This window comes from Ranitomeya variabilis, chromosome 2 (genome assembly GCF_051348905.1).
Source record: "Ranitomeya variabilis isolate aRanVar5 chromosome 2, aRanVar5.hap1, whole genome shotgun sequence".
NCBI classification, from domain to species: Eukaryota; Metazoa; Chordata; class Amphibia; order Anura; family Dendrobatidae; genus Ranitomeya; species Ranitomeya variabilis.
The window spans coordinates 1,093,356,892-1,093,373,224 of record NC_135233.1 but is presented as its reverse complement, the minus strand read 5'-3'; the positions used below and the strand labels follow the sequence as shown (position 1 = coordinate 1,093,373,224).

General features: G+C 41.0%; 1 protein-coding gene across 2 annotated transcripts in view; it reads left to right on the top strand.

Moving 5' to 3' along the window:
* Positions 1-16,333, top strand: part of LOC143808779 (uncharacterized) — a 77,853-nt gene that overhangs the window by 8,646 nt on the left and 52,874 nt on the right. The window contains exon 1 of one of the 2 annotated variants that reach the window (XM_077291786.1): positions 551-608. The exons of the other annotated variant lie outside the window; for it this stretch is intronic. Within the exon in view, the coding sequence (XP_077147901.1) occupies positions 573-608 (36 nt within the window). The 5' untranslated portion in view covers positions 551-572. Of the gene's footprint in view, positions 1-550; positions 609-16,333 lie in introns of those variants that run through there. 2 annotated transcript variants of the gene reach the window in all.

Below are 16,333 nucleotides of genomic sequence, written 5' to 3'. Positions count from 1 at the left end.
TGTGTCAATCTCATGGCTTTGGGGTTTCTGCTTCCCGGTTGCATTGCCAACTTAGGGTAAAGTTCACACTTTCCAATCCTGAAGTGGTTAAAAGAAGCACAAGAAGGCGGAAGAAAAGAACAGCGAGTCACATTTACATTGCAGTGCGTCATGTTAATTATTTTCCCCATTTTTTAAAGGGAATCTATTACATCCTATTACACTATTAACTTGCAGATAAAGGGATAATCTGTAGGTAATATGAAGAAGCCCGGCCACTGTACTGAAAATACGGCACTCAGGAGAAACTTAACTGTGTTTCTCCCAGGAACCGCCAGCTTTCAGTCATGCCAGAGTGGCCACAGTCACTGCTCACACCATGTCAGTGAAAGCCGGCGGCTCCTGGGATGAAGAAAGTTCATTTTCTCCTGGGTGCTGCACTTTCACTAGAGACTCCTGGGCATCGTTTTACTGCTTTTAACCTGCATATTAGCCCAATATCTACTTGAAATAGCATTTTTTGACGTGAACAGTTCCGGTTAAACATTTTTTTTCTGGTCGGTTCCTGAGCAGACCGGCCTAAAAAGGAGCTTATGTCTAAGAATCTGATCCTGGACCATTGCCCAGAGGTAAAATACTGATACTTCTGCATGTATTGTTCTACGATTGCTGATCACCTCTTCGCCCTTGAGTTTTTGTCTTGCCTTGCTCCCTCGGGTGCGGTCACCTGGTAGCTGGAGTCCAGCTCCTTGGTCATATATGTGGCTTGTGTCCACGTTGTCATCCCGTCTGCTCCTTTGATGTCTCGGCTTTACCCTTTGATTTGTTCCGTTCTTCCGGGATTCTGTATTGGCTTGAGTTGCGATCACAGATACTTGGTGGGGTGTTAATGTGCTTTCACTGGGGGCAAAATTCTATAAACTGTGCACGTCTAAAGGTACCTTCACATTAAGCGACGCTGCAGCGATAGCGACAACGATGCCGATCGCTGCAGCGTTGCTGTTTGGTCGCTGGGGAGCTGTCACACAGACCGCTCTCCAGCGACCAACGATGCCGAGGTCCCCGGGTAACCAGGGTAAACATCGGGTTACTAAGCGCAGGGCCGCGCTTAGTAACCCGATGTTTACCCTGGTTACCAGCGTAAAATGTAAAAAAAACAAACAGTACATACTTACATTCGCGTCCCCCGGCGTCCGCTTCCTGCAATGACTGAGCGCCGGCCCTAACAGCAGAGGGGTGACGTCACCGCTGTGCTGTACTTTCACTTTCACTTTACGGCGCTCAGTCAGTGTGGGAAGCGGACGCCGGGGGACGCGAAGGTGAGTATGTAGTTTGTTTTTTTTACATTTTACACTGGTAACCAGGGTAAACATCGGGTTACTAAGCGCGGCCCTCCGCTTAGTAACCCGATGTTTACCCTGGTTACCAGTGTAAAACATCGCTGGTATCGTTGCTTTTGGTGTCAAACACGACGATACTCGGCGATCTGACGACCAAATAAAGTTCTGAACTTTGTTCAACGACCAGCGATATCACAGCAGGATCCTGATCGCTGCTGCGTGTCAAACTAAACGATATCGCTAGCCAGGACGCTGCAACGTCACGGATCGCTAGCGATATCGTTTAGTGTGAAGGTACCTTTACACATGGATTTCCTGCGGAAAAACAGAGGGTTAAATCTGCAGCAATTACATTTCCATGGCAGAAAAAAAATATTGCCCGCATGAATCCACCACCTGGGAGAAAAAGTGGGGGATAAATTCCACAACTTAGTTTAACCAGTGCCAAACTGACTGCGGCACAAGGATCCGCTTGACCGATCCTCGACTTTTTCCGGAACTGGGTAAGAAGACACCACAGACTTTAGAAACTCTCACGTTCCTCTGTACAAGAGCCTTCAGCATTAGTAATGTCTACCTTAAGAAATAATTTGCTTTTCCAGACTTAATAAAAGTCTGAAATCAGAAGGTTGTGTTTATATTACGTCGTTACCCAGCAGATGGCTCAGAATGAATGGCCGGATCGTGTTGCGCTCTTATGATACAACACCTCGTGCCGCAGTCTCATTACATTCACCATCAGACTACATAAAAGGAACACACAACGGAGCCGCGGTGAACCCGTGACCTTCGCAATGAAGTGACACAATTACGAGTGGAGTGCGCCTGAGATGAAGGCAAATTAATAGACTCTTCTGTAATCCTTGGCCACACTATGAAGTCTGGGTAAGGACGTGAAGATTAGATTCGGTCCCTATGGCCATGAAGATATCAATTTTGGCTAGCCATTATAGACTGATCAGAGGAGTGTATATGCTATACACAGTGGGGAAAATAAGTATTTGGTCCACTGCCGATTTTGCAGGTTTTCACACCTGCAAAGAATGGAGAGGTCTGTCATTTTTATCGTAGGTACCTGTGAGAGAAAAAACCTAAAAATAAAATCCAGAATATCTGTCAGGTAACATGTAGGAAAGGCTAAGTGCAACACAAAGGGATAAGGGAAAGAACCAAACACTAGGGAAGGGAGGAGTGGAGACTACTAGGCAGATCTAATGTCACCCTGTCTGCCCTATCATCCCTATATAGGTTCTGCACCTATCGTCGAGCAAGATACCCAATCCCTGCCTGACCCTGGCGATAAGCCCTGCAGTGGGAAGAGCAGGATAGTTCGAGTCAATCCCCACTACCACTAAAGACAGATTGGATACACAAACAAGGGGGAACACTTAGCTTGCATAGACTCAGAGAAAAAATAGACATCCTCCAGCAACAGCAAGGAGGAAGATAGCCAACTGCAATAGTTCCAAGCTGCAACAGGGAGCTGGAAATAGAAATATCAACCGCAACTTCCAGCAGCAAGATGGGAGTTATATACACCCTGACGTGTCAACTAGAGAGGGGGAGGTTGCCACTGGGTCCTAAAGTCAGAAGGACTAGGATGGAATCTGCAACGCCTACCGCTGAGACCTTCTGCAGCTAGATGCAGGGCGACTGTCGGCAGCCTCTGACACACCCGTGACAAAATCATATTGACTGATTTTTCCATAATTAGCATTTTATTACATGAAATACGTATTTGATGCAATAGAAAAACAGAACTTAATATTTGGTGCAGAAACCTTTGTTTGCATTTACAGAGGTCAGATGTTTCCTGCAGTTCTTGACCAAGTTTGCACAGATTGCAGCAGGGATGTTGGCCCCCTCCTCCAAACAGATCTTCTAGGTTTCGGGACTGTCACTGGGCAACATTGAGTTTCAGCTCCATCTAAAGATTTTTTATTGGCTTCAGGTCTGGAGACTGGATTGACCACTCCAGGACCTTAAAAAGCTTCTTATAAAGCCACTCCTTAGTTGCCCTGGTGGAGTGTTTCGGATCATTGCCATGCTGGAAGACCCAGCCACGACCCGTCTTCGATGCTCTTACAGAGGGAAGGAGGTTGCTGGCCAAAATCTGGTGATACATAACCCCAATCATCCTCCCTTCAATACGGTGCAGTCGTCCTGTCCCCTTTGCAGAAAAGCACCCTCAAAGTATGATGTTTACCCCACCATGCTTCACAGTAGGGTTGTTGTTCTTGGGGTTGTACTCATCCTTCTTCTTCCTCCAAACACGGCGAGTGGAGTTGATATCGAAAAGTTCTATTCTGGTCTCATCAAACCCCATGACCTTCTTCCATGCCTCCACTGTATCATCCAGATGGTCATTGGTGAACTTCATACAGGCCTGGACATGTGCTGGTGTGAGCAGGAGGACCTTGCGTGCCCTGCAGGATTTTAATCCATGATGGTGTAGTGTGTTTCTAACGGTAATGTTTGAGACTGTGGTCCCAGCTCTCTTCAGGTCATTAACCAGGTCCTCCCGCGTCGTTCTGGGCTGATTCCTGACTTTTCTCAGAATTATCCTTACCCGACAAGGCGAGATCTTGCACGGACCCGCAGTCTGAGAAAGATTGACAGTCATCTTGTGTTTCTTCAATTTTCTAATAATTGTGCCACAGTTGTTGCCTTCTCACCAAGTGGCTTGTAGCCCATCCCAGCCTTGTGCAAGTCTACAATTTTGTCCCTGGTGTCCTTAGACTACTCTTTGGTCTTGGCCATGGTGGAGAGGTTGGAGTGTGATTGAGTGTGTGGACAGGTGTCTTTTATACAGGTAACGAGGTCAAACAGGTGCAGTCAGTACAGGTAATGAGTGCAGAGTAGGAGGCTTCTTAAAAAAAGAATGAAAGAATTCTTGCTGGTTGGTCGGTGATCAAATACTTATTTCATGCAATAAAATACAATTTACAGTATTTATTTAAAATTCCTACAATGTGATTTTCTGGATTTTATTTTTAGATTCTGTCTCTCACAGGTGAAGTGTACCTACAATAAAAATTACAGCTCTCTCCATTCTTTGTAGGTGGGAAAACTTGCAAAATCGTCAGTGTATCCTGACTTATTCTCCCCACTGAATACATATATGCACACTGAGAGCCTTTAAACATAGGAGACAATAGGTTAGATGACTGGGTTATTCCTAGGATGCCAAGTAAGCCCTTCCCTTAGCCCTTGGGAAGGTTCTCCGCATTGTTCGGCAGGTAGCTGTCTCGCCTGGTTCTCCCATTGACAGGAGCGCTCGCTTTGCTCTCTATGAGAGGGTCACTATCAGACATCTCTGGTGGAGGCTTATCTCAAGGGAGAACTATAGGATTCCAAGTCCAAAAATCAGATATGCTGGGTCCTTGGCCTCCATAACACCATTGGTTGGAGGCCTCCATACTCATGAGACCATCGGTGAGACCCGTCTATAACAGCTGGTTCAGACGACGTCAGTCTAATGTGTATGGGGGCTTAACCATTTCACATGGCTCATTGACAAAAGGTTTTGGAGAACTAGGTAACTTGCAAATCACCGAGCATCCAGGACCACAACAACACCCGTCTTGCGTGCAGCGGCGGTGCGCATACTCAACCTTCCTCCATTCACTGACTATAGGATAGCCGGAGAAAGCCAAGCACATCGCAAGGCTTCTTCAGAGGTCTGACCACTGGGACCCCAGCCGATCAGTGTGTCAGTCCCGATCCTAAGGAAATGGGATCGTCTGCAATACTGGTATTGAGCGTTTTAGGCCAGTGAAGAATCATTTGACAATTTATAAAGAGTTTATTAAATATAATACTGCCATATATTGGCCTAATACTAGTGTTCTGTAGTGTGTAAATTATATAGTGACATACAATACCAACATAATACTGCCATATAAAGTGTACATAAAGGAACCATACAGTGGGCACATAATACTGCCATATATAGCTTACAAAATAATACCGTACAGTGCCATATATCCCCTACATAATAGTACCATACAGTGGGAATATAATACTGCCATATAGAGCTTACAATATAGGACAGTACAGAGCCATATATCTCCTACATAATAGTACCATACAGTAGGTATATACAGGTCCTTCTCAAAAAATTAGCATATAGTGTTAAATTTCATTATTTACCATAATGTAATGATTACAATTAAACTTTCATATATTATAGATTCATTATCCACCAACTGAAATTTGTCAGGTCTTTTATTGTTTTAATACTGATGATTTTGGCCTACAACTCCTGATAACCCAAAAAACCTGTCTCAATAAATTAGCATATCAAGAAAAGGTTCTCTAAACGACCTATTACCCTAATCTTCTGAATCAACTAATTAACTCTAAACACATGCAAAAGATACCTGAGGCTTTTAAAAACTCCCTGCCTGGTTCATTACTCAAAACCCCCATCATGGGTAAGACTAGCGACCTGACAGATGTCAAGAAGGCCATCATTGACACCCTCAAGCAAGAGGGTAAGACCCAGAAAGAAATTTCTCAACAAATAGGCTGTTCCCAGAGTGCTGTATCAAGGCACCTCAATGGTAAGTCTGTTGGAAGGAAACAATGTGGCAGAAAACGCTGTACAACGAGAAGAGGTGACCGGACCCTGAGGAAGATTGTGGAGAAGGACCGATTCCAGACCTTGGGGAACCTGAGGAAGCAGTGGACTGAGTCTGGTGTGGAAACATCCATAGCCACCGTGCACAGGCGTGTGCAGGAAATGGGCTACAGGTGCCGCATTCCCCAGGTAAACAGCGGCAGAAGCGCCTGACCTGGGCTACAGAGAAGCAGCACTGGACTGTTGCTAAGTGGTCCCAAGTACTTTTTTCTGATGAAAGCAAATTTTGCATGTCATTCGGAAATCAAGGTGCCAGAGTCTGGAGGAAGACTGGGGAGAAGGAAATGCCAAAATGCCTGAAGTCCAGTGTCAAGTACCCAGTCAGTGATGGTGTGGGGTGCCATGTCAGCTGCTGGTGTTGGTCCACTGTGTTTCATCAAGGGCAGGGTCAATGCAGCTAGCTATCAGGAGATTTTGGAGCACTTCATGCTTCCATCGGCTGAAATGCTTTATGGAGATGAAGATTTCATTTTTCAGCACGACCTGGCACCTGCTCACAGTGCCAAAACCACTGGTAAATGGTTTACTGACCATGGTATTACTGTGCTCAATTGGCCTGCCAACTCTCCTGACCTGAACCCCATAGAGAATCTGTGGGATATTGTGAAGAGAAAGTTGAGAGACGCAAGACCCAACACTCTGGATGAGCTTAAGGCCGCTATTGAAGCATCCTGGGCCTCCATAACATCTCAGCAGTGTCACAGGCTGATTGCCTCCATGCCACGCCGCATTGAAGCAGTCATTTCTGCCAAAGGATTCCCGACCAAGTATTGAGTGCATAACTGAACATTATTATTTGATGGTTTTTTTGTTTGTTATTAAAAAACACTTTTATTTGATTGGACGGGTGAAATATGCTAATTTATTGAGACAGGTTTTTTGGGTTATCAGGAGTTGTATGCCAAAATCATCAGTATTAAAACAATAAAAGACCTGACAAATTTCAGTTGGTGGATAATGAATCTATAATATATGAAAGTTTAATTGTAATCATTACATTATGGTAAATAATGAAATTTAACACTATATGCTAATTTTTTGAGAAGGACCTGTAATACTGCCATATACCGCTTACAATATAGGATCATACAGTGCCATATATCTCCTACATAATAATACCATACAGTGGGTACATAATACTGCCATATACCGCTTACAATATAGGACCGTACAGAGCCATATATCTCCTACATAATAATGCCATACAGTGGGTACATAATACTGCCATATACCGCTTACAATATAGGACCGTACAGAGCCATATATCTCCTACATAATAATACCATACAGTGGGTACATAATACTGCCATATACCGCTTACAATATAGGACCATACAGAGCCATATATCTCCTACATAATAATGCCATACAGTTGGTACATAATACTGCCATATACCGCTTACAATATAGGACCGTACAGAGCCATATATCTCCTACATAATAATACCATACAGTGGGTACATAATACTGCCATATACCGCTCACAATATAGGACCGTACAGAGCCATATATCTCCTACATAATAATACCATACAGTGGGTACATAATACTGCCATATACCGCTTACAATATAGGACCGTACAGAGCCATATATCTCCTACATAATAATACCATACAGTGGGTACATAATACTGCCATATACCGCTTACAATATAGGACCGTACAGAGCCATATATCTCCTACATAATAATACCATACAGTGGGTACATAATACTGCCATATAGAGCTTACAGTATAGGATCATACAGAGCCATATATCTCCTACATAATAGTACCATAGAGTGAGTACATAATACTGCCATATAGAGCTTATAATATAGGACCATACAGTGCCATATATCTCCAACATAATAATACCATATAGTAGGTATATAATACTGCCATATAGAGCTTACAATATAGGATCATGCAAAGCCATATATCTCCTACATAATAGTACCATACTGTAGGTATATAATACTGCCATATAGAGCTTACAATATAGGACCATACAGTGCCATATATCTCCTACATAATAGTACCATACTGTAGGTATATAATACTGCCATATAGAGCTTACAATATAGGATCGTACAGTGCCTGCATATCCCTGCCAAATATCTGCTACATAATCGTACAATACAATGGATGCCTGCCACTGCCATGTAAAGTTTTCATAGGAGCATATTGCGCCCACATGACACTGCCATACGGAACTTATATAATAGTACCGTACTATAGCGATATAGAGCTTACATATTAATACCATAAAGTGCCACATAAAACTCCCAACTAAGCTTACATTATAGTATCATACAGTGCAAACATAACACCGGCACATAGCTTCTAAATAATACATCCATACAGCGCTCACATATTACTGCCAGTACGGGGGGCGCCACTAGTCCCCACTGATTATATCCCATGCATTTCGGCAATGGAAATACAATTTACAGGCAGAAAATAATAAATCTTTTAGAATTCATAGTTCTAGAAATGGTGATAAGAAATATAAAAATGTTCTGAATTAGAAACCACAATATAATAAACACCTCCTGACCGTGGAATAAGTGACTCCCCCAAATCACTCCCAGGAAATTGTGTTTACCGTCATTATGTGTAACTATAGGCTTATACTGATCACTCTCCGTAATATCCAACACGTTCTCACCTCCTGCTGTGATGTTCAATTTGAGCATTCACCAAGAAAGAGGCGATGATGACACACGGCTGAAAACGCAGAATTAACTCCGAGAGGGGATACGATGTTCTCACATTATGTTATACATACTGCGCTCAGTGCAACCGCCAATCATCATATCTAAAATTTACATCTCACTGACGGATCCGGAATAAAACAGGCGGTGAAAATGTAATAGGGGAATTACACTGTTCCAACCTGTGATCATAAGCAGCAACTGGAAATGTTACAGAAAAGTATAAGGACAATTACAAGACTATAACTACTATAATACTGCCCCTATGTACAAGAATATAACTACTATAATACTGCCCCTATGTACAAGAATATAACTACTATAATACTGCTCCCTATGTACAAGAATATAGCTACTATAATACTGCCCCTATGTACAAGAATATAACTACTATAATACTGCCCCTATGTACAAGAATATAACTACTATAATACTGCTCCTATGTACAAGAATATAACTACTATAATACTGCCCCTATGTACAAGAATATAACTACTATAATACTGCTCCTATGTACAAGAATATAACTACTATAATACTGCCCCTATATACAAGAATATAACTACTATAATACTGCTCCTATGTACAAGAATATAACTACTATAATGCTGCTCCTATGTAGAATATAACTACTATAATACTGCCCCTATGTACTAGAATATAACTACTATAATACTGCCCCTATGTACAGGAATATAACTACTATAATACTGCTCCCTATGTACAAGAATATAACTACTATAATACTGCTCCTATGTACAAGAATATAACTACTATAATACTGTCCCTATTTACAAGAATGTAACTACTATAATACTGCTCCTATATACAAGAATATAACTACTATAATACTGCCCCTATGTACAAGAATATAACTACTATAATACTGCCCCTATGTACAAGAATATAACTACTATAATACTGCTCCTATGTACAAGAATATAACTACTATAATACTGCCCCCTATGTACAAGAATATAACTACTATAATACTGCTCCTATGTACAAGAAAATAACTACTATAATACTGTCCCTATGTACAAGAATGTAACTACTATAATACTGCTCCCTATGTACAAGAATATAACTACTATAATAATGCCCCTATGTACAAGAATATAACTAGTATAATACTGCAACTATGTACAAGAATATAACTACTATAATGCTGCTCCTATGTACAAGAATATAACTACTATAATACTGCTTCTATGTACAAGAATATAACTACTATAATACTGCTCCGTATGTACAAGAATATAACTACTATAATACTGCTCCTATGTGCAAGAATATAACTACTATAATACTGCTCCTATGTACAAGAAAATAACTACTGAAATACTGCTCCTATATACAAGAATATAACTACTATAATACTGCTGCTATGTACAAGAATATAACTACTATAATACTGCTCCTATGTACAAGAATATAACTACTATAATACTGCTCCTATGTACAAGAATATAACTACTATAACACTGCTCCTATATACAAGAATATAACTACTATAATACTGCCCCCTATGTGCAAGAATATAACTACTATAATACTGCTCCTATGTACAAGAATATAACTACTGAAATACTGCTCCTATATACAAGAATATAACTACTATAATACTGCTCCCTATGTACAAGAATATAACTACTATAATACTGCTCCTATGTACAAGAATATAACTACTATAATACTGCTCCTATGTACAAGAATATAACTACTATAATACTGCCCCTATGTACAAGAATATAACTACTATAATACTGTTCCTATGTACAAGAATATAACTACTATAATACTGCCCCTATGTACAAGAATATTACTACTATAATACTGCCCCTATGTACAAGAATATAACTAGTATAATACTGCCCCTATATACAAGAATATAACTACTATAATACTGCCCCTATATACAAGAATATAACTACTATAATACTGCTCCTATGTACAAGAATATAACTACTATAAGACTGCTCCTATGTACAAGAATATAACTACTATAATACTGCCCCTATGTACAAGAATATAACTAGTATAATACTGCCCCTATATACAAGAATATAACTACTATAATACTGCCCCTATATACAAGAATATAACTACTATAATACTGCCTCTATATACAAGAATATAACTACTATAATACTGCTGCTATGTACAAGAATATAACTACTATAATACTGCTCCTATGTACAAGAATATAACTACTATAATACTGCCCCTATGTACAAGAATATAACTACTATAATACTGCTCCTATGTACAAGAATATAACTACTATAATACTGCCCCTATGTACTAGAATATAACTACTATAATACTGCTCCTATGTACAAGAATATAACTACTATAATACTGCTGCTATGTACAAGAATATAACTACTATAATACTGCCCCTACGCACAAGAATATAACTACTATAATACCGCCCCTTATTGATAATAACATGCTGTAATAATACACATTTATAGAGGTCCTTTTACCCTTCTTGTGCCCCCTTATTGGCTGTAACTGATGAATAATTAGCCCTCCTACAGGTGGAGTATGGACTGGAGCGACCACTTTATACGATAATTGTGCTCTTATCTTTCTCTCGTCCTCCCCACCCCCGGAGGTCGGTGACAATGTGCTGATGATAAGTAGCTTCCATTGATTAGGTGAATGGTGACTTGTGACATGAGGATTGCAGCCCCTTGATCCAGCGCAGACCCCCGGCTCCATTACTGCACTGCTGATTACATGTGAGCGCATTAGCTCTGGCTTTGTGATGTCTGTGACAAGACTGATGAATGAATGGAAGAAAAATGTAAATATTGGAATATTGCCAGGCGTGCAGATTCCCAGCGAGGGACGCTCGATTTGTATACTCAGTAGTCGTGCTGCCGTCTGCCCGCCATATGCTGCTGAGTGCAGAACTGAGATCTGGATTACTTATACTGGGCCAGAATGGAGGTGTCCTTGTCGGTGGAATATATTTTATTTTAGATTCTTCCTATAGATTCTGAAGGCAAAATGGAACCAGGGGTGTAGAGTTAGCAGCACCACCAGGGCCATGGTGCCTGAGGTGGTCCAGTCCCCCTTGGCCGCAGAAGAAGACAACAGTATTACAAATGGCCCATGATAAGTGGGGGTGGGGTGGTCCATGTTCCAGGTTTTTCACTGGGGCCAAAGTTACACCTCTTAAAGGAGGCTCTCCCTGATTGAGTCCCAGAGCCGCCAACCCTGAGACAGGGAAAGATACCGGGGCTCAAATTGGTGTCAATCCGTAAATCTGTAGGACAAACCAGAACACCCTAAATCTAAAATTTAGAGCACCGAGTGGGGAGCTATGACAGGTAAGGGGAGAAGTGATTATAATTTTTTTACATTTTTTACCTTCCATTATTATACTCTGGGGTCTGGAAAGAATTAAGAACATAAAAGGTTTTACCGGCAATTGGATTCATGTTGAGATTTTTTTGACGTGAATTGAAGTTCCTGGCTGAATTTTGGCAAATCTTGAGAATGGAAGTTGGTCAGATTTGTTAATCGATACATATAAGGTCAGAATCATTGGCCGGTGGAACGGGGGCTGATCAAGCTTTAGGATTTATGATCACTGTAAGAGCATACCTCCTTCCTCTACAAGCATGGAGAATACGAGGGATTCTCGGAAGAGTAGAAGTGTTAATTGTTAGTTCCAGATTGATCTATGAACACCAAATTATGGAAATAAGTCACATAGCGGCCAATCGGGTTCTCAACTCATCTCAAGAATGATGTTTTTTGTCCTCGCTGTTGATGGAGTGGTGGCATGATCGGTCATCAGAGGAATGGGTTTGTGTTTTAGGGAAACCTCAAATTTGCATCTGTGACTTCTTAACGAGTGGATGAGATCTTCCACCAACCTGCGAAGGAAAGCAACTGCGACATCTTGGCTGGACCGTTACATGCTTCCTCCAGTCTCATTATCATCTCCACAAGCAAACGCAAACATTACAGTCCATGACATGAATGATGACCCTGTTCCTTCACCACCAGTTGACAATTTTTGACATTTTTTCTCTTGGTTTGGCAGGGTGGGGTATGGCGATGCATGACTTTCCAAGGTGTGCGAATTCATTGAGGCAATTGAGATTACAATGGGTCATGGCTCGCCATTGGGCATCATTTTGTCTTGCGATTGGGTGAGGTTGTCAGAATTTACATTTTTTCTTTCTGTATATTCCCCTTTCTGTGGGCACTTTATAGTGAGGACGGTGCAGAAGGAGTCGATTGGCCATGGTTTGCAAATGTGATAAATTTTTGTTAATCCTGGAGTTAACTCAATATTCAGACTCCATAATTCAGATCCTTACTGTAAAACCCCTAAATTCTGATCTCAGACCAGATCTCATAATTCATACACGTTCCTAAGAAATATTTTCCAACTTTTTACAGATAGTTGTATGGGAGGCAGTAAAATTTTGCACAAAGTTGAAAATGCCCCCAAACTTGACCTCTTATTAGTCCGTGTCCATCTGATCCCTTTCCACACCCTTTCCTAGTCTCTGAATGTACAACTGGACGGTGGGAGCTTCCCAGAAACATGTAAAAGAAACCTCCTGCAAATGCTGCTTTTTGGAAGGTTTGTTTGGGAGATGCCGATCCCAGACTTGACGCTAAAGCCACACAACAGACTCCATATATCAGCTCCAAAATTTAGACCCTCTAATAAATTACCGCTCTTCACGCCAGGCTCCTCTTTAGCATTTCTTGCTCCTCTTTGGCTTCAAGCTTTTCATCTTCTCTATTCTTTCATAGTTTTAAGGTTTATAGAAGACACAAAGTCTAAAGAGTTCAGCCTACAATTCTACGTGTTGATCCAGAGGAAGCCAAAACCTCATAAGGCCGATATTAAGTGTCCGACATTAGGGGAAAAATTACTTTGTTACTCCACATACTGCAATCTGACTAGATCCCTGGATCGAGTGGCAATTCTGGGGACTAAAATAGGGACAATCCAATAAAATCCATGACATCTAACAATTAAACTCTATGTACTATTGTATCCTATTGACCGATGGATCTTTGGATGTTTAGATAGATCAGAGTTTTTGATTTGCATATATGAGATAACAATTGACTAGTTGACCTTTGGATCTACGGTTGATTAAATCATCCTTGAATTGAAAAAAACAAATCTAATTTTTGTTTTAAATTCTTCGTAATTTCCTTACGCATTAATTCTAGTAGTGCATTAACCTTTTTTCCTTGGAGCTTCTCACTTCAGAATCCATATTTAATTTTTGAAAAAAAAACAATGTTCTTCTCGTAAATGAGCAGAGCCCTGACTTGAGGCCACGTAACCATCAGTATTCTGCGGTGAGCCGGCCTCAAGCTCCTTCTGTCAGTTTCATGAATAATAAAAAACATATTCTTATCATTACTAGTCAGATCACTTCTGTATAAGAAATGCGAGGGTCCTCGGTGTAGATTCCTAATACATTGACACAGGTAATAAATCACTATGAATCCTGCTACTCCGCTCCCTGTGTATTATCCTTATGGGCAGATATGATGTCAGCTTTCCGACTAGGACAACATATTCCCCAATTAGAAGATCAACAGAATCTACGGGTTGAGATAACTAATAGATTTCATGGAGAAGAGGAGCAACTATTCATATGGGATAAAGAAACCTCTCCATAGGACCTATTGGGGCACAGGGTCAACTTGAAAACTTCTTAATATTTTGGAAGATGTTTGGGGCAGTTGTCACAATTCCACCAGGGAGGAGGCAACAAGTGACTGGAGTGTGAGGTGCACATAGGTTATGGGATGGTGTGAAATGAAGACAGCTACAAAATTATCTCCAATCTAAGGAAGGTATGTGTCATTCTCCATGTCCATCCACCTGCCATCTGCATAGCACCTCAGAAGCCTCCCAAGCTTGGGGATGCATTCACATAGTGGCACATACCAGTACTATCAAGGCACATCAGCACATTCATGAAGTTATCCGACTTTTCCCGGGTTTCGGCACCATTTGGCACTCAGCAGTATCTGCATTGGTGCTGGCTTTGAACTCTCTGTCTGCCCAGTCGCTCCTCCTTCAATGCCACTGCTCTTAAGCACAAGCATTTCGCCACTCTCTTAAAGGTCCAGCAAACTGTTTGTTCAGCGCAATGTTGGGGCTGTAGGTGCACAGCGTCATCCTTCCAAGGGAAACCCCAAACACAACTTACAGAATGGCAGCTATGTTACCTAAGTCTCTTAGGGATCCAAAGGATGAGCTAATTACCCAAACCTGACCAGTCCTCCTCTTACCTACGAGAGACTCTGCAGGAACATGAGAAAAGAAAGCTGTAAATTGACTGAATCTACCTTTATGGTTCGATCCATTAAAATGGAGATTGAGCATAGCTGAGCTTGCATATTATTTTACTAAGGGGATACAAAATAAGTGCACTCCATTCTGGAGCCATATTGTAAAAATCCAACTTGTTTGATCATATTATAGCATTGAAAAGGCTGTTGATGGATCCTATCCCAATGTTTAGATCCGCGGGGGAGGAACATAACACAAGGGTAATTCTCCACCCCCGCAGGTCGTGCACTAAGCATCACACTATGTATCAGTTTTTCCTGCTTTGATCCATCTTCACTAGCTTATGAGAAGGAAACAAACCCATATATCAGAAGACGATCATGTAGAATTTTAGAATTCTGCATTATAACTTGCTAAATTTGAAGTTTCCCAGAAGTAAAACCTCCACAATTTCCTGCTGAGGTTGCAGTCATAAAATCCCACATGTTCCACTTTTCCTCTAAACATCGGGTTCTCAATGTTTTTATGGTTAATGTTGTTTTTTTTTTTTTGCTACACTTGCATTTTCTTCACCTGAGGTTAATTCGTCTACCGCAGTTAAAAAGGGAAGGGAGAAAATTGTAGAGTTTTGAATATCAAGATTCTGTTTTTCGGGCTGGAAGACGATTTTTCTAGCTTCTGTCCTGGAGGGTCGTGCGCCAAAGAAGCAAAACGGTAGAGAAAATTCTCTATTGATTTGTATGAGGCCAACAAATGGTTCATGTAAATAAAGTCTTGGAAGCAAAGCAACAAACAAATGGCCATTTAATCAAGAATGCAAGAAGATGTTACTGGGAGGATTACGCTGAATGAAGGACCCATAATAGTCACAAAGTGTAAGTTTGTGCAGACTGGGGACATGTGTATGTTACCGGGCAAAGATATGTACTTCTACGTATCCAAATATACGCTTCAGAAAGGAAGAGGATTAGAATTCTAGTGCCAACTATTGAGGGTAGCCATCCTAAAAGTCAATATTGACCCGTTCACTTTGCCAAATCAAACCTTTTGCTTTGCACTGATGAGGGGCAAACACCCTTAAACACGTGTCTACAGATGGAGTGCCTGGTTTATCATAAAAGGGTCGGTCAATGTTGACTTTTAGAATTTCTACCTCCAATAGATGAGGCTAGATTTCAAGTTCTCTTCCTCTCTAAAGAGGATATTTGCCTGTTTCAATTTCTCCGATATGTATGTATTTAATGTACTGTACAAAAGACAAAAGTAGAAAATATATATATTTTTTGCCTATAATACAAAGGAAATGTGTCATCTTTAGCTTTAGGCCTTTTAGAGATCATTTACCGTATTTTTTGGACTATAAGGCGCACCCAGGTTTTAG